The 24,065-nt window shown below is 38.7% G+C and overlaps 1 protein-coding gene across 2 annotated transcripts in view; it reads right to left on the bottom strand.

The window, feature by feature from the left end:
• CRCP (CGRP receptor component) overlaps positions 1-10,961 on the bottom strand; it is a 39,569-nt gene extending 28,608 nt beyond the window's left edge. Inside the window, exons 1-2 of one of the 2 annotated variants that reach the window (XM_054589671.1) lie at positions 10,815-10,961; positions 1,320-1,356 (exon numbers count right to left, since the gene is read on the bottom strand). In XM_054589671.1, coding sequence (XP_054445646.1) covers positions 1,320-1,356; positions 10,815-10,822 — 45 coding nt within the window. In that variant the 5' untranslated portion in view covers positions 10,823-10,961. Of the gene's footprint in view, positions 1-1,319; positions 1,357-2,044; positions 2,080-10,814 lie in introns of those variants that run through there. The other variant, XM_054589672.1, reaches the window with a different exon arrangement.
• Between the last annotated feature and the right edge of the window lie 13,104 nt (positions 10,962-24,065).

The following is a 24,065-nucleotide window of genomic DNA, read 5'->3' as shown; positions in this document are numbered from 1 at the left end:
AAAGTAGCTCAAATGTTTCTTACCAACATACACCATTCTCTGATCACCTCAGACCTCAAAAATACTTTATTTAAAAGTAAATTTTCCTAAAATAAATTATCTTTTAAAAAAATACATTCTACTTCTAATATGAAAATCTAGCATAATTTATTTTGGGAAAGAGAAATTATGAGGCAAGTGCTAAAACATAGTTTACAAAAAAATATATAAATAAAAAGAAGGAAAAAGTGCTCTAGAACTATATAAGTAAACTTTCCCCACAAGGAAGAAACATATGTATAATTAGTATTAAGGAGGGTATGGGGAATATCTCTCTTTCCTGGTACAGAGATAATACCAGAAAATTGAGGGAAGTATAGATTCATAGGTCATTACTAGATACAATGCAATTCCTTGCCTGCCTGTCATTTTTCATAGTGTCATGAGATCCAATTAACACAATCAATGTTTTTTCAATGGATAATACACCCAAACCCTAAGTAGAGACTAAATTGGAGGTTTCTAAAAGCCAGTGGCTTGACCAGCAACCATTTAAGATGAATCTTTAGGAAGAGAGGAATATGGCCAGCTGTGTTAATTCTACCTTCCATATATATCACACAGTGGAGACCTAAATCTCCTATAGGCCTTTATGAGTTTAGACTCTGGCACACAAAAAATTGACAATGAATATATGTATGCATTGTTCTTTCTACACCTGGAATTAACCTACCAGATGGTTTTGCTAGTACCAAACAAGATCCAGGCAAAATGGAAGGTAGGCAACAATAATGTTCTGTCTTCCCTCTCACCAACCTCTTTCTTTCCTCCCTTTCCCCAGAAACCCAACCCTCAAGCCCCAAGAACCCCAATCTGTTAGTTCTTACATAATTATTCATATTGGTGAGTCAACTAACCTCTCATTTTCAAAATGAAGATTATAATCCTTATGAGACTATGATGAGGATCAAAATGATGTATAAAAGTATTTTATAGGTAAAGAGTGGTAATTTAAGAAAAGGCATATATATTTTAATAGAAATTTCTGCTGTCAGAAACACTTCCAAAATAGATGCTTTCATCCCATGAAGTCATCCCAAATGAAGATCTAAAATTTTCAGATTAGAGGAAGGTTCCCACTGTAAAGTGTTCCCACCTTTCCTGAATTACTATAATTTACCAATCTTAGACTATTCCAAGGCCCACCAGATGACGCCATCTGTCCTATTTTAAAGTGGAAAATCCAAATTTATTCAGTCATTTATAACCACAAATAATTCAATAATCTTCAGAAGCGAAGAACAAATTATCAGAGAGGAAAATACTTCAAAGCTACCTACCTCGAAGTTACTGAGCAGCGCAGAATTGGCATCCTTCCTGCAAAAGAAAAGTAAATCATCATAGTCTGGGCTCATATCCTTGTGTGTTAATTAAATATCTGTGAAATAATTCCTCTGTCAAAATTCAGTAGTCCAGTTCAGAATGTTTGGGACTACAATCTTTAGGAGAAATATCTTAAGTCCTAGCTGGTAATGGACAATTTCAGAGCATACCTTCCTTTTTGCAGTCACAGTGTATCACACATCCATCACCAGGGAGGTGATTAATATACTCTACTTATCTCTAAACTATGTAGGCAGATGTTAAGAGAAGTAAGACATCAGAGGGAAGTTAGTTACAGGAAGAATACCAGGGGTTGGGAGGGTCAATAAACAGTGAGAGGGTGCTAGAATTAAATGAAGAAACAGTGCTGTCGCATTCCACAGCTATGACCTCTTCCCAGGACCATCTGCCTTCCACCAACTATTAACATCTTGGGCAGCCAAGTCCTCCTGCTGAATCACCAGAAATGGGATCCTTAATACTAGCACCACTGGTTATTCCAGCAATGTCAGAAATCCTGCAGATATCCACAAAACTACAACAAAGAAGTTCATCTTCTATTCCAGTTCAGCAGGTACAGTTTCTGGATTAAGCAGTAGTCAAAAGCCTGGCACCCTTGTGTAAGTTAATCAAAGTGAAATGTCATCTTTCTTTTATGAATAAGCACAGCAATGTGACTTACATTATAACAGATCCATTCTACAATATCATATCATAAAGTATCTATTGTTTGTAATAGTCTAAAGAAAGTCTAGTATGATAATTAAGCACACAGTTTTGAAATAAGACAAATCTGGGTTCATATTATGGCTCAGCTACTTATATGGTATACAAGTTATAGGAGTTTTAGCGAGCTAATAACCCCACTAAGCTTCCCCACCTAAAAAAAAAAAAAAAAAAAAAAAAAAAAAAAAGGCCCAGGCCAGGTAGCTCAGTGGGTTAGAGCATTGTCCCCTATACATGAAGGTTACGGATTCAATCCCCAGTCAGGGCACATAAAAGAATCACACTTATTTATGCACAATCAATGAATGCATAAATAAGTGGAAAAACAAATCGTTATTTCTCTCTCCCCCTCTAAAATCAATAAATAAAACATTTAAAAAATAAATATATAAAACAAAAAATGGGGATAAACTGTATGTTCTTAAACCAGAAGTGAGGATATAATGAAAATGACACAAAATTTCAAAAACATGGGTCAAAAACAGATGGGTAATTTCCCCAGTCAATAAATAAAGCTAAACGAGTACATGGTTAACACAAGGACACGACATCAGCACAGTGATGTCATGTGAGCTTACCAAACGCTCCTTGTCATCCACAAATAGCTGGGATTTCACAAAAGTGCTGCTTTGCCAAATGACCACCACTGCACTCAGGTCACAAAGAATATCATATTTAAAAGGAACCAACCACAGAAAGGACAATGCACAATTACTGTATGTGATATGGTTCATTTAAAACTGAAAATGACAAATCAAATCATATGTCATCTTTGCTTACTTAATCAGGAAGTCAGCCCACAAGGCTTCCTCCTGTCTTTGCTTGAAATTGAGTTACTACTCCCTGTGTGCCCCTAAATACACAGCAACAAAGACATCCCTGCTTGGAATAAAGTGGGCTAAGGAAAAACACAAACGTTATTTTTCTTCAAGGCTAACAGATCCATCCCAGATGCCACTGTTACAACTTTATTTCCAAATCATGGCCCCTCCTGTTAAGCAAAATACTCCATTCCCTGGGAAGTCTGTCCCTGGCTCTTTTAAGTTATTGCCTCATTGCCCAAGTCAATAATGTTAATGCAAGAATCCAAAGAACATCATTGGCCTTTTCTAGAACCAACATCCAAAGGAGGGAAACACTCGATTTCATGTTTATTTTCATGAACCTCTGTTTTGGTACCAGTAGCATAATGGATGTTTAAACAGCCCGCATATGTTAAATTTGCATATCCTGCAAATTCTGGCTGGCAGATGATTTACTTTTGATTTTTTTATTAGTAGATAATTTTTTTAACTCAGCTAATAGAGTAAATGGCAATATATATTAGGCCTTCCTTTATTCAATAAAATGTCAGTAAGTATATAATGTCTGCCTTTTATGAAGTCCTAAATGAACAGTGTACTGGGAAAATTTTTTTAAAGCTTTTATTTATTTATTTTTAGACAGAGGGGAAGGGAGGGAGAAAGAGAAGAAAAACATTGATGTGCAAGAGATACATTGATTGGTTGCTTCTCACACACCCCCAACTGGGGACCTGGCCCACAACCCAGACATGTGCCCTGACTGAGAATTGAACCAGTGACCTTTCAGTTTACAGTCCGGCACTCAATCCACTGAGCCACACCAGCCAGGGCAAAAAAAATTTAAGGCAGTTTTTATCCTGAAGAAGTTACTGTAATGACCACTAAGTGGCAGGTTGTTGAGAAGAGGATACAGTGAGATTTGACAAACATCAGCTTAATCATGTAATCCTATGTAACAGCATCAATAATGATGATGTGGTGCACTGAGAAAAACACATCCATTAGAGCAATCCTGTCAAAAAATATTTAATTTGAATCTAGCTATGAGGATATAATTAGACAAATCCAAATTGAGGAATATACTTCAAAACAACTGGCCTAGATTCTTCAAATATTAATGTCATTTGTCACAATGCCAATGTTACAAAAAATAAAAATAGGGGTAGGCAGAGACAAATGTATTTGAAAAATAAATTTTTTAAAAAATAAAAATAAAAAAGAAAAAGGCTAGAAAACTATTTTTAGAGTAAGGGAGATGAAAGACACATGACAACTAAATGCAATGTGTGATTCTTGTCCTGAATTGGTAACACACACAGTTATGAGAAACATTATTGGAACAATTGGAGAAATGTGAATATAGGTTGTATTTTAATAACAGTGATTCAGTGCTAAATTTCCTAGGTATGATAATGCCATTAGAGTTACAAAGGAGAATACCTTTATAAAATTGGGTAAAATGACATCTACAACTCTCAAATGGTTAAGTGTGTGCATGGGGGCAGGAGAAAAACGTGAGAGAGAGAGAAAGAGAGAGAGAGAGAGAGACAGTGTGTGTGTGTGTGTGTGTGTGTGTGTGTGTGTGTGTGTGTGTGTGTGTGTAGAGAAAGCTGCACGTATAAGAGGGATAAGGTAAATAGCTCATATATCAAAATGTTAACAAATGCTGACTCTACCTAAAGGGTATAAAGGTAATTGTGGTACTCTTTTTTCAACTGTTCCATGGGTTTGAAATTTTCCAAGTTAACATGTTGAGAAAAGTAGAAATGTAAAACTAAAGAATTGCATAAGGTTAAAAAAAAAGACATTACTAGAACTTATAATTGAGGACATAAAATGCATTTTCCCTCATTGTTTCTTAGGGTAACTAGAATCTGTCAATTGACTCACCTGTCAATTGTATTTATAAGCTGTTGATCCCTACTGAGCAGGAATCGTCTGCTCTACAGCTAACACTTCAGTGTTGTGTAATACACAGTCACAAGCATTAAGACTTCTAGAAACTGCCCATCTACAACAAAACTTCATATTCTCTTATGGGGCTTAGAATATTAGTGATTTTATTTACAGGTGTTTAAAGCAAATATTCCAAGTGAATTTTAAAGACTGTCTAAATCTATACTTACAGGGAGGCAGTCACTTAATTTCCTTAAGTAATGACTTCATTGACTAAAGTTGACTTGCTGTTTGAAATTTAACCTGTAAAATTTGCTTAACTTGCTAAGTCAATTTAATGGATGTAAACAACTACTTTGGAAAACCGAATTCTGAAAAAACAGAACAAAATGATCTATTGGCAGATGTTCCTTAGAAACACACAGAAAAAACCCATGCAAACAGTGTCTATTAATTGCCACACAGTTAACTTACGAAAGCAGTGACGAATGGAACTGCTCGAATTCTCTTATGTTCAACTTATATTATTGATTCAAGTCATGTTCTAGAAAACTAAAGTCTGGTACAGGAAAACGAGGTGGCCATCCAAGTTAATGAACCATTTAACCTGTACCATTCTCTTGGGAGATAACAAACAAGTATTCTATTTCCAGTCCTGTTACTGAATTGTAATAAGCCCTATTAACTAACTTTGTTAAACTTCAGTATTTCCAGCTATAAAATGAACAAAATTCTGACACTATCTCAATAAAGGCAGCACAGAGGTAAATACAGTCCATTTTCCTAACTATGTATAGTTAAGTTCAAGAATAAAAGAGTGAACACAAAGCTTTCTAGATATAAAAATAATCCCAAGGCAAATATCTTATATACTGTAAATAAATACTTAATTTTGCTATGAAGTTTTTGTGTCCTTTACCTGAGAGAAGTAAGTTCCCAAATGATACTCAGAAAGATTTTATTTTTAAATTACATCATTCAAAAACAGTGATGGAAAGATACTTGACTTGGGGTGGTAAGCACATAATACAATACACAGATGATGTATTATAGAATTGTATGTCTGAAACCTATGTTTATTAATCAATGCCACCTCAATAAATTCAATAAAAAAGAAAAAGAGCAGTTAGCAAGTTAATGGATATTTTATAGTTACTGATGTCTCATTTAATTCCTTTGTGGTCAGGTAACATAGTACATATTATTTCAAGTTTTTGAAATTTATTGGGGCCCTGGCCAGTGCAGCTCCATTTGAGTGTCCTCTCATAAACCAAAAGACTTTGGGTTCATGTCCTGCTCAGGGCAAGTGCCCAGGTTTCAGGTTGGTCCCCAGTTGGGGCATGTACGAGACGCAACCAATCGATGTTTCTCTCTCACATTGATGTTTCTCTCCCTCCCTCCCTCCCCCTCTCTTTAAAATCAATGGGTGTGTTCTCTGGTGAGGATAAAAAAGAGAAAGGGAGAAAGGGAGGGAAGGAATGAATTTATTGGGAATTATTGATGATCCAGAAAATTATAGATCATTATGAATGTTCCATTTGCACTAAAAAGAATGTGTATTATGTAGTAATTAGATATAGTATCCCACAAACCTCAACCAGGTCAAATGATTTACATTGTAATACAAATCTATGTTATTGCTTATTTTTGTCTATCAGTTAGAAGAGAGGGGTATTAAACTCTTGAACAATGGAAACAATTTTTGTCATTTAAATAAACATACATAAATATTCCTCAACTTTAAAAAATTTCTAACTGACAAACAACAGATACAGAGGCATGGATACATGGAACAGACTGTCAGAGGTCAAGAGGGGACAGAGGAGGGGCAACTAGATCAAAGAAGGTGAAGGGATTAGCCAATGGACATATATGCATGTGTCTATATATCCATAGACACAGACAACAGTGTGGTGATGGCCAGAGGGAAGGGGGACAGGGACTGGGTGGAGGTGGGCAAAGGGGGAGGTGGGGAATGGGGGTATCTGTAATAATGTCAACAATAAAAATAAAGTCAATTTAAAAAAAGGAAAAATGCATATCAGATACATGGTTTGCAAATATTTTCTCCCCTTCCATAGGTTGCCTTTTAAGATTATTGGCTTTTTTGTTTTGAAGTTGTAGGAATTTCTTATATTTTTTGGATATTAAATGTGGAGTGTGTGGGGGAGGAGGTATAAAGGGGCTAAATGGCAATGGAAAAAAATACAATAAAAAATGTGGAGTTGTTCAATGGGTATAAAGTGTCAGTTATGTTATATGAATAAGTTCTAGAGATATGCTGTACAACACAGTGCCTGTAATAGTTAACGATACAACATGTTCCCTTTAGAAGTTGTTAAGTGGGTAGATCTCATGTTAAATTCTCTTGCCGTAAAAAGTCGGGGGGGGGGGGCGGCGCAGGCACAAGGAAATTCTGGGATGTATTGCATATGTCAATTACCTTGACTGTAGTGATCATATCATAGTGTTTGCATATGTCTAAACTCATCAAATTGTATACATTAAATATGTGCAGTTCTTTGTATATCAATTAAGTATCAATAAAGTTGTTTGGGCTTTTTGTTGTGTTTTTTTTTTAGAGAGAGAGAAGGAGGGAGGGAGAAAGAGAGGGAAAAAAACATCAATGTGAAAGAGATACGTCAAAGGGTTCAATGGTTTGCCTTTTACATGCCCCCAACTGGAGACCTGGCTCATAACCCAGGCATGTGCCCTGAGTGGGAATTGTACTGGTGACCTTTTGGTTTGCAGACTGGCACTCAATCCAGTGAGCCACACCAGCCAGGGCAATAACGTTGTCTTTTAAAAAAGAAAAAAATTTCTAGTGTATGTCTATTATTCACTCAGTAGGTATTTACTCAGTGACTGAAGGGGAAATAGTAGTAATGACGCAGGGGTGTTTTCCATTGGTGTCTTCTTGCTCCAGGTGCTAGTGGGACCTGACAGCATTATAGTATGTTTGCCCTCTCAGAGACCCAGGGTTCTACTGAAGATCCTAAGGCCCACACTGTCAGAAGTCGCATCTCATGCTGGAGGCCAGGCAGGAACTACAGCCTTAGGTCTTCCAGGCTTTCCACGTCAGGGGCACTTCTACTCCCAAATCACAAGCCTGCCTCAGAAAAAGTCATTTTGTCCTAAATTGCTAGCTTCGAAATTCTTAATTAGCTTCAAAAAGTCAAGAAGTAAAAGAGAATGCCACAGGGAAAAAAACCCTTGACTCAAACCATTTCACTTAGGAAAATCACAAAAATTGCTATGTGTAGCAATTAGGAAGCTAGCTAATTTATACTTATTACATTAATGGAGTAGTATTATATTACTTCATTCAACATGTATTTGCCGAATTCCTAGTGTGTCAGATGCCATGCTATGCACTAACTGGACAATGGCCCTTGCCTTCACAGAACTTACACTCTCACGAAGAAGGCACAAAACAAGTAAAGAAACATACGTCTATTATTATAACTGGTAACTATTTAAGGGGAAAATAACCAAGGTGCTATGAAAGACAAAAAAGATTATTTTGGACTGAAGGAAGAGGAAAAGCAACATTGAAAAGGGACATGCCACTTCAGCTATCAAAAGGATAAGAGAGCAGGACAAGAGGAAAAGTACACGAAGCAAAGGAATCAGCAATGCAGAAGTCCTGAGGTAGGAAAGGGCTCAGAAGGTTACAGAAGCTACCTAACTGCTAATGGGGTGTGTTTGACAGGTGAGGACAGAGGTATGAGATATGGCTGGTGAGTGTGTGAGGTTATACAGGATCTTACAGGTCCTTGTAAGGAATATGGATTTCCTCTAAGCACAACAGAAAAGCCAATAAACAGTTTTTCTGGGTGCAGCAGGAGGGGCTGCAGGAGGACTTCTCCAAGGCAATGGTAAACAATGTAGAACTGGATTGGCTGAGAAGCTGAAAGCTTCCAAAACACATGGAAATATCAAGAGGGCACTCAGGCTCCCTCCTTTCTTCCTCCAGGATGCCTCGATGGTTGTGCTGCCGCTAACTTGCTGTTTCCCAGTGGATCGTATTTTGGATGGGAAGGAAGTCCATGCACAGCCTAGGATCAGGCTGGCCTGGCAAAGGGTGGCAGGGTTATTCTTCTTTGAGTGTTCCACAGGGGACAAGCTCAGAGGCAGAAGCCTGCCATTCTTCCAAAAGTGTGTAGCTTTTGTATCCTACGTTCTTTTACTTTGTAAACTAACACCACAGAAATAAGATAATTAAAAACTAACAGGGAGAATGATAGGAGAACTCAAGTGTTAAAGAGTTTAGCCTTAACTGATAGGCTTAAGTGACTAACACTTGTGGAAAGCTGTTATTCCAAAATTGTGAAGCTTTTGAATAAGGCTCCCTTCCTTTATCACCAAAACTTTGCCTCTGGAATTTTGTCTAGAGGGATGTGCCAGACCCCAATTGCTGTTCAGTAACAACAGTTCTGGACCAATCCCAGGGCTAAGAATGCAGGACTGATTATTCTCAAGGATATGACTTTTATTATAAAAACTCAACTTCCCTTCTTGGGAACACTTCTAGCTTTTTGCCTGTTTCCAATTAGCAACCTCTAGGACCCTTGAATAAATCTTTGTCATTCATTTCCAGCCAAAGCCTCCTGACTTTTTTTTTAATCCTCACCCAAAGATACATTTATTGATTTTAGAGAGAGAGGATGGGAGGAAGAGAGAAAGGGAGGAAGGGGGAGGGCGGGAAGAGAGGCACACATAAACATGAGAGAAACATCTATCAGTTGCCCCCTGTAAGTGCCCCAAGATGAACCCACAACCTTTTGGTATATGGGACGATGCTACAACCAACCAGTCCCATATACCAAATATGAGCCACCCAGTCAGGGCACCTCCTGACTCTTTTAGAGTAGGTTTGACAATATCAGAGTGTACTGCATACAGTAGGTATTACTTCATGAAGTTTTCACTTCAGGCACATATACATACTGTGTTTTTTTTTTTTAAGTCTGAAAAGTAGTAGTACATATAACCATTAAACATGAGACAAAAGAACATAAAAATGTATTGAATAATCAGTGCCAAAGACAAACACAATGTAGGCATGCCAACTAATTAACGTCAACCACGTAAAAAGCCACATGCAGAGTAGCTGCAAAAACTCCATTTCCGTATCGCACAATGAACGACCATGGAAAAGACCGTGTGGAGTTAAAATGTTAGAACCACACACACACAGTCTCTGTTGTGTCTGTGGTCACAATCCAGGCTCAAGCACTTTTCTTCCCAGACAACCCGCCCCTTCCCTTAAAGGGCCGAACTGCTCCTCCTCAGACGGAGAACACTTCTTCGGAGTTAGGGCTCTCCAGGAGCCCACTGCCCCGGGCAAAGTTTATTCTCCTCTCCTCCGGGTACCTCCAGGGTGACCTCAAGGCTTTATGCCTCCCCCCCCCCGCCCCCGCCCCACACTGGTCAAGGTTTATTTGGAGTTTTTAGCTGGTATGACACTTGGATAGCCAGTTGCATTATTTATATGTAGACTTTTCTTTTTACATTATATGGCGATGTATACTAATCTGATACACACAATACACAAAATAAGACCCTTTAGAACAGTTATGCGCAAGACATGCAATATTGGCTTTATACATTGGATCCAAGGATGTAATTGGTTGGAGAAATAAAGTTGGACCAGGCATGTTGGGTAAAGGAACCCTACGGTATATAACACACGGTGAACACACATTTAGTTTGAAGGGCAATTTACACCTAAGTCCCGGCACGTACACTGGGCCGGGCCCACCACTGTGACGTCAGAAACGCTAGCAAATGAATGAGGGAGAAAGCGGGCATATTGAAAGGCCCCAGTCCTAAGTAAGAGCTCAGAGGGCGTGCGAGGTCTCAGGGGGGCAGAGCGAGTCTCCTTCCCCACCTCTCAGCCCGTCGCCCTTCCCGACTGGTCAGGCCAGGGGTCGTCCAGTGCCCACGCCTCTCAGGTCCCAAAATCTGGGCGTCCCCCGCTGTGAGCCGGGGACGAATGCCGGGAACGCGCCGCAGTTGGCTTACACTTCCATGTAGACCCCGCCTCGTGGCCTCTGGCCCTCGGCACGCAAAGAGCCTCACGCTGCGCCGCCGCGCCTCCCGGCCGCTCCGCCACTCCCGCAGTCCGCGCCTGCAATCCGCGCCAAACGCTGGGTCGTCAACCCCGCGCGCCGCGATGCACGCCGGGATCGACGCGCTGAACTCTGGGAGTCTGGTGGACCGTACGGAGTCACTGTGCCGCTGGCCACTCTCCTGGTCTACCCTCGGTGCTTTTCGCCCGGCCGGACGTCAGCCTGTCAAACGTTTGCAGAGAGGACTTAGCTCATGTTTTCGTGGTCTAGGTTATACCAAAATATTAATAAACTAAGATTCCAAAGATGCCATCGGGTTAGTAGTCCTTGATGATGTTAAAATCCCACCTCCCTGAGAGTAGCGATGCCGAGGAGGCGAGGGGGCTCTGGACTGATGGAAATGTTCTATTCCATGATCTGGGTGCTGGGTACGCGGTGTGTTCAGTTGCTGAAAATTCAGTGAGCTGTAAATGCCCACTTTTCTGTATGCATGTTTTAATTGAATAAAACGTTTTAAGAGGTTAAGAAAATCCCAGCCTAACTCCTCCCTGTTCCCATTTCTCCTTGAGAGTTTTGGCAAAAATACTTTTTTTTTTTTAAATAAGTATTACATGAGTCTTACATGAGTTAGACTCATGTAAGAGCCTTAACGTCACGCAACCTCTGACCTTCAGGCCGTACTAGGAATTTAAACGGAATTATCGGGCGCTTGAAGAAAGATGATGTGTAGTGGTGTTTTTTGCTGGGAGATAGATTAAATGTCCAACAATGGGGAATTAATAGAAAATGTTCAGTCATACAGTATAATATGTGGCCATGAAAACTCAGGTATCATTTGGTATATTGGGGGAAGTGCTCAAGATAGGATACTTTTAAAAATCCTAACCCGAGAATATATTGATTTTAGAGAGAGAGAAAAGGGTCGATGTGAGACATTGCTTGGTTACCTCCTACACATGTCCCAAGCAGGACTGAACTTGCAACCTGGGTATAGGCCCTGACCATGGATGGAACCTTCAACCTTTTTGGTGACAAGACAGTGCTCCAACCAACTGAGTCATTCTGCCAGGGCTCAAGATAGGATTTTTTAAAGATAGAAAGTGATGTGGTATGACACTAATAGTCCAAGAAAAAATAATATGTAGGGAAAAAATATTGAAGGATTTGGGAGGTAGAGCCACCTAATCTACTGCATTTTATGTCTTAAAAAACAAAACGGTGGGAGTTTGATGTCTATTATCTTCTGGATTTTTTTCATATGTTTGAAATATTTTCAAAGACTGGAAAGAAATGTGCCAAAACATTAAGTGGTGGGTTTCTTTAAATAATGAGCCAATTACTATTTTTTTCTGTTTTTTAACAGTTGTATCAGTTATCATTTACTAAACTCATTCTTTTTGCAAGGTGCTTGCTAAGCACTTCATTATTCCATGATGTTGTGAAGGCTATGCAGTTGGTCAGCCTGTGATTCTGTTTACCTTCATTTTCTTAGAGGCTGTTGACCTTGGGATATTACTTAACCTCTCCTAACCTCCATTCCCTAATTTGAAAATCATAGATCTGTTATGTAATCCTTGTAATTTGCCTGGCATATAGTTAAGTGCTTAACAAATATTAATTACTCTGACAATACAACCACAATACTATATAAGGTAAATTCCATTGTTACTCAAAATTTACTACTGAGGAAATAGAGGCAGGCTTAGAAAGATTAGATTTACCTAAAATCAGTCATCTAGGAAGTTGTTCAGCAGTGATTCAAACCCAGAAAATATAAAAAAAACCAAGTTGTATTACACTGTTAATGGTGACTGATGATCGAATTTAAATAGTCCTATATTAAATCAATGGAATACTATTTAGCAGTAAAAAGGAATGGAGTACTGATGCATGCTACAACATGGATGACCCTCAAAGACGTGCTAAGTGAAAGAAGCCAGACACAAAAGACCTCATATTGTATGATTCATTCATATGAAATGTCCAAGGATAGGCAAATTTATAGAGACAAAAAGTTAATCAGTGGGTACTTAGGATTGGGAGAGGGATGACAATGGGAAGTGACAGTTAAGTTATTGAGTTTCCTTTGGAGGAAACAAAAAGTCCCTAAAATTAGGTTGTGGTAATGGTTGCACATCCCTATGAATATACTAAAAAGCATTGATCTATGTACTTTATTCTTTTTTTAAGATTTTATTTTTAGAGAGAGAGGAAGGAAGGGAGAAAGAGAGGTAGAGAAACATGGATGTATGAGAGAAGCCTAGATCGGTTGCCTTTCGCACCCCCAACTTGGGACCTGGCTCACAATCCAGGCATATGCCCTAGCTGGGAATCGAACCACTGACCCTTCAGTTCACAGGCTGGCCACACTAGCCAGAGCTGAACTGTGTACTTTAAATGGGCAAACTGTATGGTATCTGAATTATACATCAATAAAGCTGTCTAAAAATTTTTACTGGTGTTTGCCTGTGGGTATTGGATTGGAAAAGAAGGGGAATTTTTAACATTCAACTTTACACATTCAGAATTTTTAAAATGTTTTTCAATGCATGTCATTTTTTAATTATAAAAATATTCTAAAAACAACTAATTTACTTTAAAATTTTTTAAAATACAATATCATCCCAGGCCCTCCTGGCCTAATTCATGTGGCGAGTCCCTTGTACCTCCCGAGGAGAGTGACCCCCCAAAGAAGTGCTAAAAATACTTGTGTGTTATTCACTCAGCAAACATTGCAATGAGCCCCTTCAATAGTGGTGATACAACTATGAATAATACACATTCCCTGCCTGGCTCCCTGACAGCCTAGTTGGGAAACCAGCTCTGGATATCAATAACTACAATATGTTGTGTTTAGACACGATGGAGCAGAAAAGAAAATGATTAATGAGGCAGAGAGGAGTCACAAAGCCAGGCGTCTTTGAGCTGAGTGCGGGAAGAGCACACAAGGCCAAAGCTTCCGGAATGCTCAGGCTGTTGCCTCCAAGGGCCCCACAATAAAATGGCTGAGTTCCAGGTTCTCCAAGGGAGACCACCCTAAGATCTTGGGGGCCACATGCAGTCACCCAACTTATCCCCTAGGGGCAGCTGAGTAGACAGGAGTGAGACCCACTCCTAGGGAAAGGCTGTCCAGGAGAAGCTTGCAGGACAGGAAAACTCAGCCAACAAAGCTGGGCTAGTTGAGGGCTGAAACTCCGGCCTGGCCTGACCCCATTCAACTTTAAAAAGCTGAACTCCCTGTAGCTTTTTAAACTTGAGGCTGCCTAATGAGACTATTCTTTGCCACCCAAAGCACACAAACCAAGTAAATCACTTTCTTTTTTCCTAACAGCTGGCTTTTTATGCTGATTTACCAAATATATACAAAGGCCCAGAGCACACCTTGTATGTCTTCCAAGTGGAAAGTCCTGTCAAATGCTGACACAATTATATCTAGAGCTCAGAAGAAAATAAGTAGATAGAGCTCTTAAAGTAGAAATGAAGCCCTTAAAGTTAAGTCACCCAGGGAAGTGTAGAAGAGTAAGACTTCCTTGGTTCTTACCAAGTGCCAGAGAGTTGATATAAGCTCTTCACGTGTGTATACTTATTTAATCCTCACAAAGTTCCTGTGAGGCACTGCACCAGATACTGCATTAGCATAGTCTCATTTACTTCTCTCAGGACTTCTTGAAGTTAACTATTAAAATCAGCTCATTTCACAGAGAGGAATTAGGAAGTGGCAGAAAGGAAATTAGAGAATAAATAGTGCAGGTCAGAGAGGAATTAGGAGGTGGCTGAGCCAAGGTTCTCACTCTGCCCTCAAAAGCCAGCTGTTAGGAAAAAACTTTACCTCTCTCAGTTTTAGAGCCTGCCAACATTAGGGGTACCTCCCTATTCTGCACTAGACCCTTCCTCAGTTATTTTGATGCACCAATGTGGAAATTTCAGGGGAGAAAAGCCAGGCAAGGTTTTCACTCTTCTGAGACAGATAAATCCTGTACAGCACTCAGCCCTCAGCTGAAAATAGGCATTGTCCACTGTTGAACAGACCTCGACACCCAAGCTGGAAATGAGGATGGACACAGAAAGTCTGCCCATGATCAAGGCCCAGGAGGAAACACTAGCAAAGTAGAACAGGGTGGCGATCTCTTTTTTATCATCCCAGGAGCAGGAATTATAGCCCCTTGATGATATCTACTCATGGGTTGTTTATATTCTCGGGACCCACAAGAATGAGGCAGTCATGTGTGGTGATTACAGACGTGGGCTCTGCAGCCAGACGCCTGAGTTAATTGCAGGCTCTATCACTTACTAGCTGTGTGGCCTTAGGCAAGTTTCTTAACAATCTTTCTGTGTCTTGGTTAATTCATCTATAAAACAGTATTAGCAGTACCTCTCTTACATAATTGTGTTCAGAATAGCACTTGGGAAGCAAATGGGAAGCATGGGGAAAAAATGCTAACTATTATCCTCCTATATATCCAAAGCAAAGAAATAAGATTTTGAATAAAGAAAGTTCTAAGTATAAAGTGATATGTGTGTATCACCTAGTTCTCATTGCAGATATACTGTCCATCTTCTTGGGAAAATCATGCAGTCCTTCATTACCCACCTTACCTTGAAACAGTTGCCATGAGTTGAGATAGATATGCTTCCGGCAAATAAGAAAATGTGTTACCTGGCAGCACAGGGCTGGGAGGTGGGGGTGGAAACAAGAGGTCAGCCCTATTCAGGGGCATTTTCCTGAAGTCTCTCCATATGGTAGGAAGAATACTGGTTCCCCAAAGATGTCCACATCCTAATCCAAAGGAACTTTGCAGATGTGAGTATGGTTATGAACCTCGAGATAGGGAGATTACCCTGAATCATTTGGACAGGGCAGATCTAATCTAAGAGAATCTTTCCCAACTGATGTCAGAGTCAGGTGTGATTGTGGAAGAAGGGTCAGAGAGATGCAATGTTGCAGGCCCTAAAGATGGAGAAAGGGACCATGAGCCACGGGATGTAGGTAACCTCTAGGAACCAGAAAATGCAAGGAAATACATTCTCCACTGGAGCCTTCAGAAAGTATGGCAGCCTTGCCAACACCTTAATTTTAGCCCAGTAAGAGCCATGAAGGACTTCTAACCTATAGAATTGTGAGATAATAAATTCATGGGGGTTTGTGCAGTAGTTTGTTACAGCAGCAACAGAAAATGGATACACTCCCATGCAAATCCTTTGTTCCATGCAGACTGTTGCTCAGAGAAGCCTTTGAAATATCCCTAGCCAGTGTCTGACTGCAATTGTACAAGAAACCCTGTGCCAGTACCTCCTTGCTGACCTCATTCAACCCCTAGAATGATCAAAGGTAACAATAATTATGAGAGTTGTTTTACAATTTGGCATGTTTTGTTCCATCACATATTAAAAGCACTAACTAAATACTAGTTCTAATTATCCCTGCCTGGTGTGGCTCAATGGATTGAGCACTGGACTGAGAAACAAGGGGTCACTGGTTCAATTCCCAGTCAGGGCACATGCCTCAGTTGCAGGCCAGGTCCCCAGTGGGGGATGTGCAAGAGACAACCACACATCGATATTACTCTCCCTACCTTCCCCCTCTCTAAAAATAAATAAATAAAATATTTTTAAAACTACTAGTCCTAATTACTGTTATTTCAAACCAACATATTCTAGTCCACTCAGGTTTCATTTATTAAAAATAGCACCTACCATTTATTGACTACTTAGTATGAATCAAACCTAGTACGTCTACAATTTCTTCTTCACTCAATGCCCAGTACATGGGTATCATTATCTTCTTTTTAATGAACCTCCAAAGGGTTAAGTCACTTACCTGACTAAAAGCACACCCAAGGAATGACATGGCTGAGATTCAACCCCGGGCTCCTCTGACTCTCAGAGCCTGGCGTGAGGCACACCCTAGTATGGTAACTTCCACTTGAGCCCTTCTAAAGTGCTGCCAGTGGTGAGACCTCTGTCCAGGCTGGGTCACCAACAACTGTCTCCGTTAATAGCTCACAGGATTGGAGCTCTTGCCATTCTCTACAGCATTCTTTCAGGCTGGGTTCTGTGCTCTCAACACTATGTATGGTCCATCTTAATTCAGCACTTGAAGAGCAGAACAGCCTCGGGACTCCTTGTCCAACTTTTGTTTTCACCACAAGGACTGTAAAGACAGTTGATTGTCATGTGAGGTTCAGTAAGGATCCTATTAGCCAGTTGTTCTTATCTTGATCCCTCAGGTAATAAATTTCTGATAAATCAATCTCTTCTCATGTTCCCGAGATGCACATTATTGCTCCCCTGCACAGAAAAACGGTTTTGTGGCCAGACTGCTGGGGTTCAATTCCCAGCTCAGTCACTTCCTGGCTGGGTGTTGTTGGGCAAGCCATTTAATCTCTCCCACACTCAATATGTTTATCAGTAGAATGGGAGTAATTATAGCATTGACCACAGGGGTAATTGTGAAGATTTAAGGAGATAATACCTTGTATATATAAAATGTTTGACATAATGCTTGACACAGAGTTAGAGCTGAAGAAATGGTTATTGAAATTGTTAATAACTATCATTGTTACTTTATTTATTGCTCTGTTGATTTGGATAAAACACCTCAGCTACCTTGAAATTGTTAATAACTATCATTGTTACTTTATTTATTGCTCTGTTGATTTGGATAAAACACCTCAGCTACCTTTAAGTTTCTTTCTTAACTTTTTCTCCTTTTCTCAGGCAGAAGTCAGAGCCTAGGATTTCCTAGGATGATGCTCAGAAGGTATAACTGGGTAAGAGCCTCTTTCTTTCCTCCCTGTCTCCCCCTTCTCCTGAGAGTACATTTGTTATTGCAAATAACAGCAATGACAGCACATTTAATGAGTGCTGATCATGTAGCTGCCAGACCTTCGTGAGATTTTGTATATATATTACCTCAAATTCTCGCAACAAATCGTACAAGTTAGGTATTTTTACTCATTTATTCATTTAACAAATACTTACTGTATTCTTTCCGTGTTCTAGTTGCTAGGAAGACATTAAAAAATAAAATAGCCCTGGCCAGGTGGCTCAGTTGATTGGAGGTCATTCTGTACACTAAAAGGTTGCGGGTTTGATTCTTTATCAGGCATGTACCTAGGTTGCGTGTTCGACCCCTAGTTGGGATGCATATGATGGGGGCAGACAATCGGTGTTTCTCTTTCACTTCAGTCTCTCTCTCTCTCTCTCTCTCTCTCTCTCTGTCTATCTCTCACTTTCTCTAAATAACCATATCCTCGGGTGAGGGTTAAAAATAAAATAAAATAAAATAAAATAAAATAAAATAAAATAAAATAAAATAAAACAAAACAGAACAACAGCAATCCATGCCCACATTCTAGTGTGCAAGGACAATTGCAAACAAACAAATAGCTGACAAATATTGTATGCCAATGAGTGGTAGTGAAATGTAGAAAAATGTGAGAGAGAGAGAGAGGGAGGAGGAGGAGGAGGAGCAAATTGTTCCTCTAAACAAGGTAGCTAAAGAAAGTCCTGGGGTGCATGAGATGCAACCACACATTGATATTTCTCTCCTTCTCTTTCTCCCTCCCTTCCCCTCTCTAAAAATAAATAAATAAAATCTTTTATTTTAAAAAAGGTATAAAAATAGGAACCATATAAAATGGAACAGAATGAAAAAAATTTTTTAAATGAAGAGTATCAGTGAGCTCTGGGACACTTCAAACTTATGTACAAATAATTGAGATCTCCAAAAAAGAGAAGAAAGAAAAGGGCAGAAAAATATGTTATGTTTTTTGAAAAATGTTTAATGGTAAAAATTATAAACCCATGGTCCAAGATGCTCAACAATCTTCAGCACGAGAAAAATAAAGAAAACTGCACCAACCACATCATAATCGAATTTCTCAAAATCAGTGATAAACAGAAAATCTTGGGTATTCCAGTCAAGTTGGAGGCATAGATAAACAAGCTTCACCTTCATGCACAACTACAGCAAAAATTAAAACTAGCCTACCAAACAAAAATCACCAGGATTGGTCAGAAAATTAAGCTGTATGGAAGTCCAACAACCAAGATTTAAAGAAGCCACATTCATCGAAGGTAGGCGAGGTGGAGATGTAGAAGGGCCTAGAGAGGTGGCGGAATAGGGAGTTCAACATCAAAGTGTCTTGGATAAAAATTGGGAGGAATACCTTGGGAGTAAGCAATCCTAGCCCAAGACCAGAACACACAGCCCAGGGTTCCAGAGCCAGGAAGGTAAGTCCCCATACTTCTGGCTGTAAAAACCAGTGAGGGTTGGGCCAGTGGAAGAAACTGAAGGATTCTCAAGAAACTCCTCTTAAAGGGCCCACAACCAATTTAGGACTCACACAGACCCACCTACTTTGGGATTCAGCACCAGGGCAACAGCTGGAAGGGCATAAGTGGCATACAGGGACAAGGGGAGAAAGTGAGGTAACTGGCAACAGGGCGAGTACCAAGAGACAGCTTCCTCTAGGGCAATCTCCAGAGGCCAGTCATTGACATTGTCCCCTCTCTGAGCCCCCTTCCCACACACACAAAACCACAAAGCAGTGAAACAGGTCACCCTGCACTGGAGATTATCTAAGGCTCTTCCCTACACAATTAACAGGTACCTTTTCTAAAATAGGACACTCTACTAAGACTAGGAGTCAAAACAGCTCTACCTAATACACAAAAACAAACAGAGGGAGGCTACCAAATTGAGGAGACAAAAAAATATGGCCCAAGTGAAAGAACAGAACAAAACTCAAGGAAAAGAACTAAATGAAATGGAGATAAGCCACCTATCAGATGCAGATTTCAAAACACATAATAAGGATACTAAGAGAACTCAGTGAGTGCGACAAAAGCATAAAAAGACCCAGGCAGAAATGAAGGTTGCATTAAGTAACATAAAGAAAAATCTACAGGAAACCAATAGTGGAGGGGATGAAGCCCAGAATCAAATCAATGACTTAGAATACAAGGAAGAAAAGAGCATTCAATCAGAACAACAAAAGAAAAAGGAATTCAAAAAAAGCAAGGATAAGATAAGGAGCCTTTGGGACATCTCCAAATGTACCAACATCTGAATCATAACAGTGCCAGGAAGAGAAGATAAAGTGCAAGAAAATGGAAATATATTTGAAAAAAATAATAAAAGAAAAATTTCCTAATTTGGCAAAGGAAATAGACATACAAGTCCAGTAAGCACAGAGAGGCCCAAACAAGTTGGACCCAAAGAGGACCACACCAAGAAACATCATAATAAAAATGCCAAAGGTTAAAGATAAAGAGAGAATCTTAAAAGCAGCAAGAGAAAAGCAGAGAGTTACATACAGAGGAGTTCCTATAAGACTGTCAGCTGATTTCTCAAAAGATACTTTGTAGGCTAGAAGGGACTGGCAAAAAGAATTCAAAGTGATGAAAAGCAAGGGCCTACAACCTAGATTACTCTATCCAGCAAAGCTATAATTTAGAATGGAAAGGAAGAAAGAGTGCTTCCCAGACAAAGTAAAACTAAAAGAGTTCATCATCACTAAGCCTTTATTATATGAAATGTTAAAGGGAACTATATAAGAAAAAGATCAAAACTTGAACATTAAAAGGGCAACAAATTCACAACTATTAACAACTGAATCTAAAAAACAAACTAAGCAAACAACCAGAACAGAAACAGAATCATAGATATGGAGATCATTTGGAAGGATTATCCGCTAGGAGGCAGAAGGAAGAGAACGGGGGAACAGGTACAGCGATTAAGAAGTACAAATTGGTAGGTACAAAATAGACAGGGAGATGCTAAGAACAGTATTGGAAATAGAGTAGCCAAAGAACTTGTATGCATGACCCATGGTCATGAACTAAGTGGGGGATAGAGGGAACTGCTGGAAGGAATGGGGATACTGGATGGAGGAGGGCAAAGGAAGGAAAATTGGGACAACTGTAACAGCACAATCAATAAAATATATTTAAAAAAAGAAAAAGAAAATCTTAAAAGTAGCTAGAGAGAGAGAAAAAGTAGACATTATATACAGAAGTACAAACATTAAATTTAGAAGTACAAAAATAAGAATTACAATAGATTTCCCTTCAGAAACAATGCAAGTGAGAAGACAGTGGAGCAACATTTTTAAAACACTGAGGGAAATGTCAACTTAAAATTCTATCTTTGAAAAAATATTTTTCAAAACACAGACAAAATAAAGACATTTTCAGGTATATAAAAGTTGAAAGGATTTATCACCTGCACTACAAAAAATGTTTAGAAATGCTTTAGATAGCAGTTGGAAATCTGGATCCACACAGAGGAATAAAGAGCACAAGAATTAGTAAATATAGGCAAATATAATTTTTTTACTGTTTAAATCTTTTTAAAAATAACTGATTATTTAAACAAACAAACAAAAAAACACAATAAACTAGGAATGGAAGAGAACTTTCCCAACCTGATAAAGAGCATCTATGAAAACTCACAGTAGTGGATTAAATTGTGCCTCCCAGAAAAACATATTGAAGCCCTAACCCCCAGAATCTGTGAATGTGACCTTATTTGGTAATAGGGTCTTTGCATTGTGCTCAAGTTAAATTTAGGTCATACTGGATAGGTTGGGCCCTAAATACAATGACTGGTGTCTTTATAAGAGAAATGAGAGGAAGATTAGGATATAAAAATACAGAGGAGATATAAGGAAGAATGTCTGGTGAAAATGAAGACAGAGATCAGAGTGATGCAGCTGCAAGTCAAAGGATGCCAAGGATTCCCAGAAGCAAGAAAGAGGCAAAGAAACCGCCTTCCCTAGAGCCTTCTAAAGGAGGATGGCCATGCTGACACCTTGATTTCAAGTTCTAGCCTCCATAATTGTGACAGAATAAATTCCTCTTGTTTTAAGCTACCTTTTGTGGCACTTTTTGTTATGGCCATGTTAGGAAAGTAATATACATATATCTAATATACTTAAAAAACTGGATGCTTTACCCCTAGTATAAGGAACAAGACAAAGATGTCCACTCTCACCACTTCTATTCAGAATTGTACTGGAGTTTCTTGCTAGAGCAATTAGGCAAGAAAATAAATAAATAAATAAATAAATAGCACTTAGATTGAAAAAGAAAAAGAAAATCCTGGGATATTATATGTAGAAAATCATAAAGAATCCACTAAAACTACTAGATAAACAAGTTCAGCAAAATTGCAGAATACAAGAGCAATATATAGAACTTAATTGTATTTCTATATCCTAACTGAACAGTTGGGAAATGAAATCAAAAAGACAATTCTGTTTACAATAACATCAGAAAAGCTAGTAGTACATTTAGCAGTACATTTAACAAAAGTAGTGTGAGAATTGTGCCCTTAAAACTTTAAAATGTTACTAAAGAAATTTTATTTTTTGATCCTCACCCAAGGACATTTTTTTCATTTCTTTTCTTGAGAGAGGAAAGGAGAGAAAAATCAATGTGAGAGAGAAACATCAATCTGTTGACTCCTGTACACACCAAGACCAAGGATTGTACATGCCTGGATTGGGGACTTAACCCACAACTTGGGCATATGTCCTGACTGGGAATCAAACCTGCAACCTTTCAGCCATGGGATGATGCTCCAATCAACTGTGCCACACTGGCCAGGGTGAACATATTTTTAAAAATCTAACTAAATTAAAGACATCTCAGGTATATGATTGTAAGAATTAATACTGCCAAATATCAATACTCTCCTAATTGATCTACAGACTCAGTGCCATTCCAGCTGCCTTTTTTTTGCAGAAATTGACAAGTTAATAATAAAATTCATATGGGAATGCAAGAAATCTATGAGGGTTAAACAATCTTGATAAAAGAAAAACACATTAAAGGACCTACACTTACCAATTTTAGAAACTTAACTATAGAGCTACACTAATCAAGATAGTATATAGTACAGGCATAAGGATAGACATAAAGATCAATGGAATAGAACTGAGAATCCAGAAATGAAGTCTTACATTTGAGTCGACTGGTTTTTGTCAACACCGCCAAGACAATTCAATGGAAGAGTGAGAGAATAGTCTTTTAAACGAATGATACTAAGATAACAACATATCCACATGCAAAAGAATGGAATTGGATGCCTACTTTATACCACACAGAAAAATTAATTGTAAATTAACATAGGGTTAATTCATGACTTGGGGTTAGGTAATATTTTCCTAGATGTGACATCAAAAGCACAGACAACAAAAGAAAAACGAGATAAATTGGACTTCATCAAAGTTAAAAACATTCGTTTGGGGAAAGAATTGCAGACCATATATCATATAGCTGACAAAGGGCTTGAATGGGGAAAGAATTGCAGACCATATATATCTGACAAGGGGCTTGTATTATCAAATTAAAAACTTTTGCTCTGAGAAAGATGGCATTAAGAGAAAGAAAAGATAATACACAAACTGGGCAAAAAATTTTACAAAGCATTCACCTGAACGAAAGATATATGCAGAACATATAAAGAACTCTCAAAACACAACAATAAGCAAACAACTCAATTTAAAAAGGGCAAAAAATTTAAACAGACATCTCACAAAAGAAGGTATATGATGGCATATAACCACATGAAAAGATGCTCAGCATTAGTCATTAAGGAAATGCAAATTAAAACAATAATGAGATGCCATTATGCACCTATAAGAGTGAAGAGGTTAAAAAGAGTGGCCATTCAAAGTGTTGACAAGGATGTGCAGAACTGAAACTCATATACTTCTGGTAGGAAAAGTAAAATTGCACCACTTTGGAATACTATTCATTAATTTCCTAAAAAGTTAAACATACATCTACCATATGATTCAGCCCTTCTAGGTATTTTACCCAAAGGAAATAAATCATATGTTCATGGAAAGACTAGTACTTGTATGTTTTATTTGTAATAACTGCCTTCCCCCACCATCCCTAATCCCTGGCAACTACTACTCTGTCTTCCACTTCTAAAATTTTGTCATTTCAAAAATGTTGTACTAATAGAATCAATACTAATTGATTTCTTTGGCTGTTTTATTTCACTAAACATAAAATTTCCTGGCGATTCAGTCAAGTTGTGGCATGTATAAATAGTTCATTTCTTTTGATTTCAGAGTTATTTCATGGTATATATTTATACTGTAATATATTTTATGGGCCATTTTTAAATACAAAAATACGATCATTATCTTCTGCTTGCAAAGGGCATCAATAATTTATTTTGCAG

The sequence above is a fragment of the Pteronotus mesoamericanus genome, unplaced genomic scaffold (assembly GCF_021234165.1).
Source record: "Pteronotus mesoamericanus isolate MK-2021 breed Mesoamerican mustached bat unplaced genomic scaffold, CSHL_Meso_final scaffold_167, whole genome shotgun sequence".
Taxonomy (NCBI): domain Eukaryota; kingdom Metazoa; phylum Chordata; class Mammalia; order Chiroptera; family Mormoopidae; genus Pteronotus; species Pteronotus mesoamericanus.
Note: the sequence above shows the minus strand (reverse complement) of the source record. Positions and strands in the feature narration are given on the sequence as shown.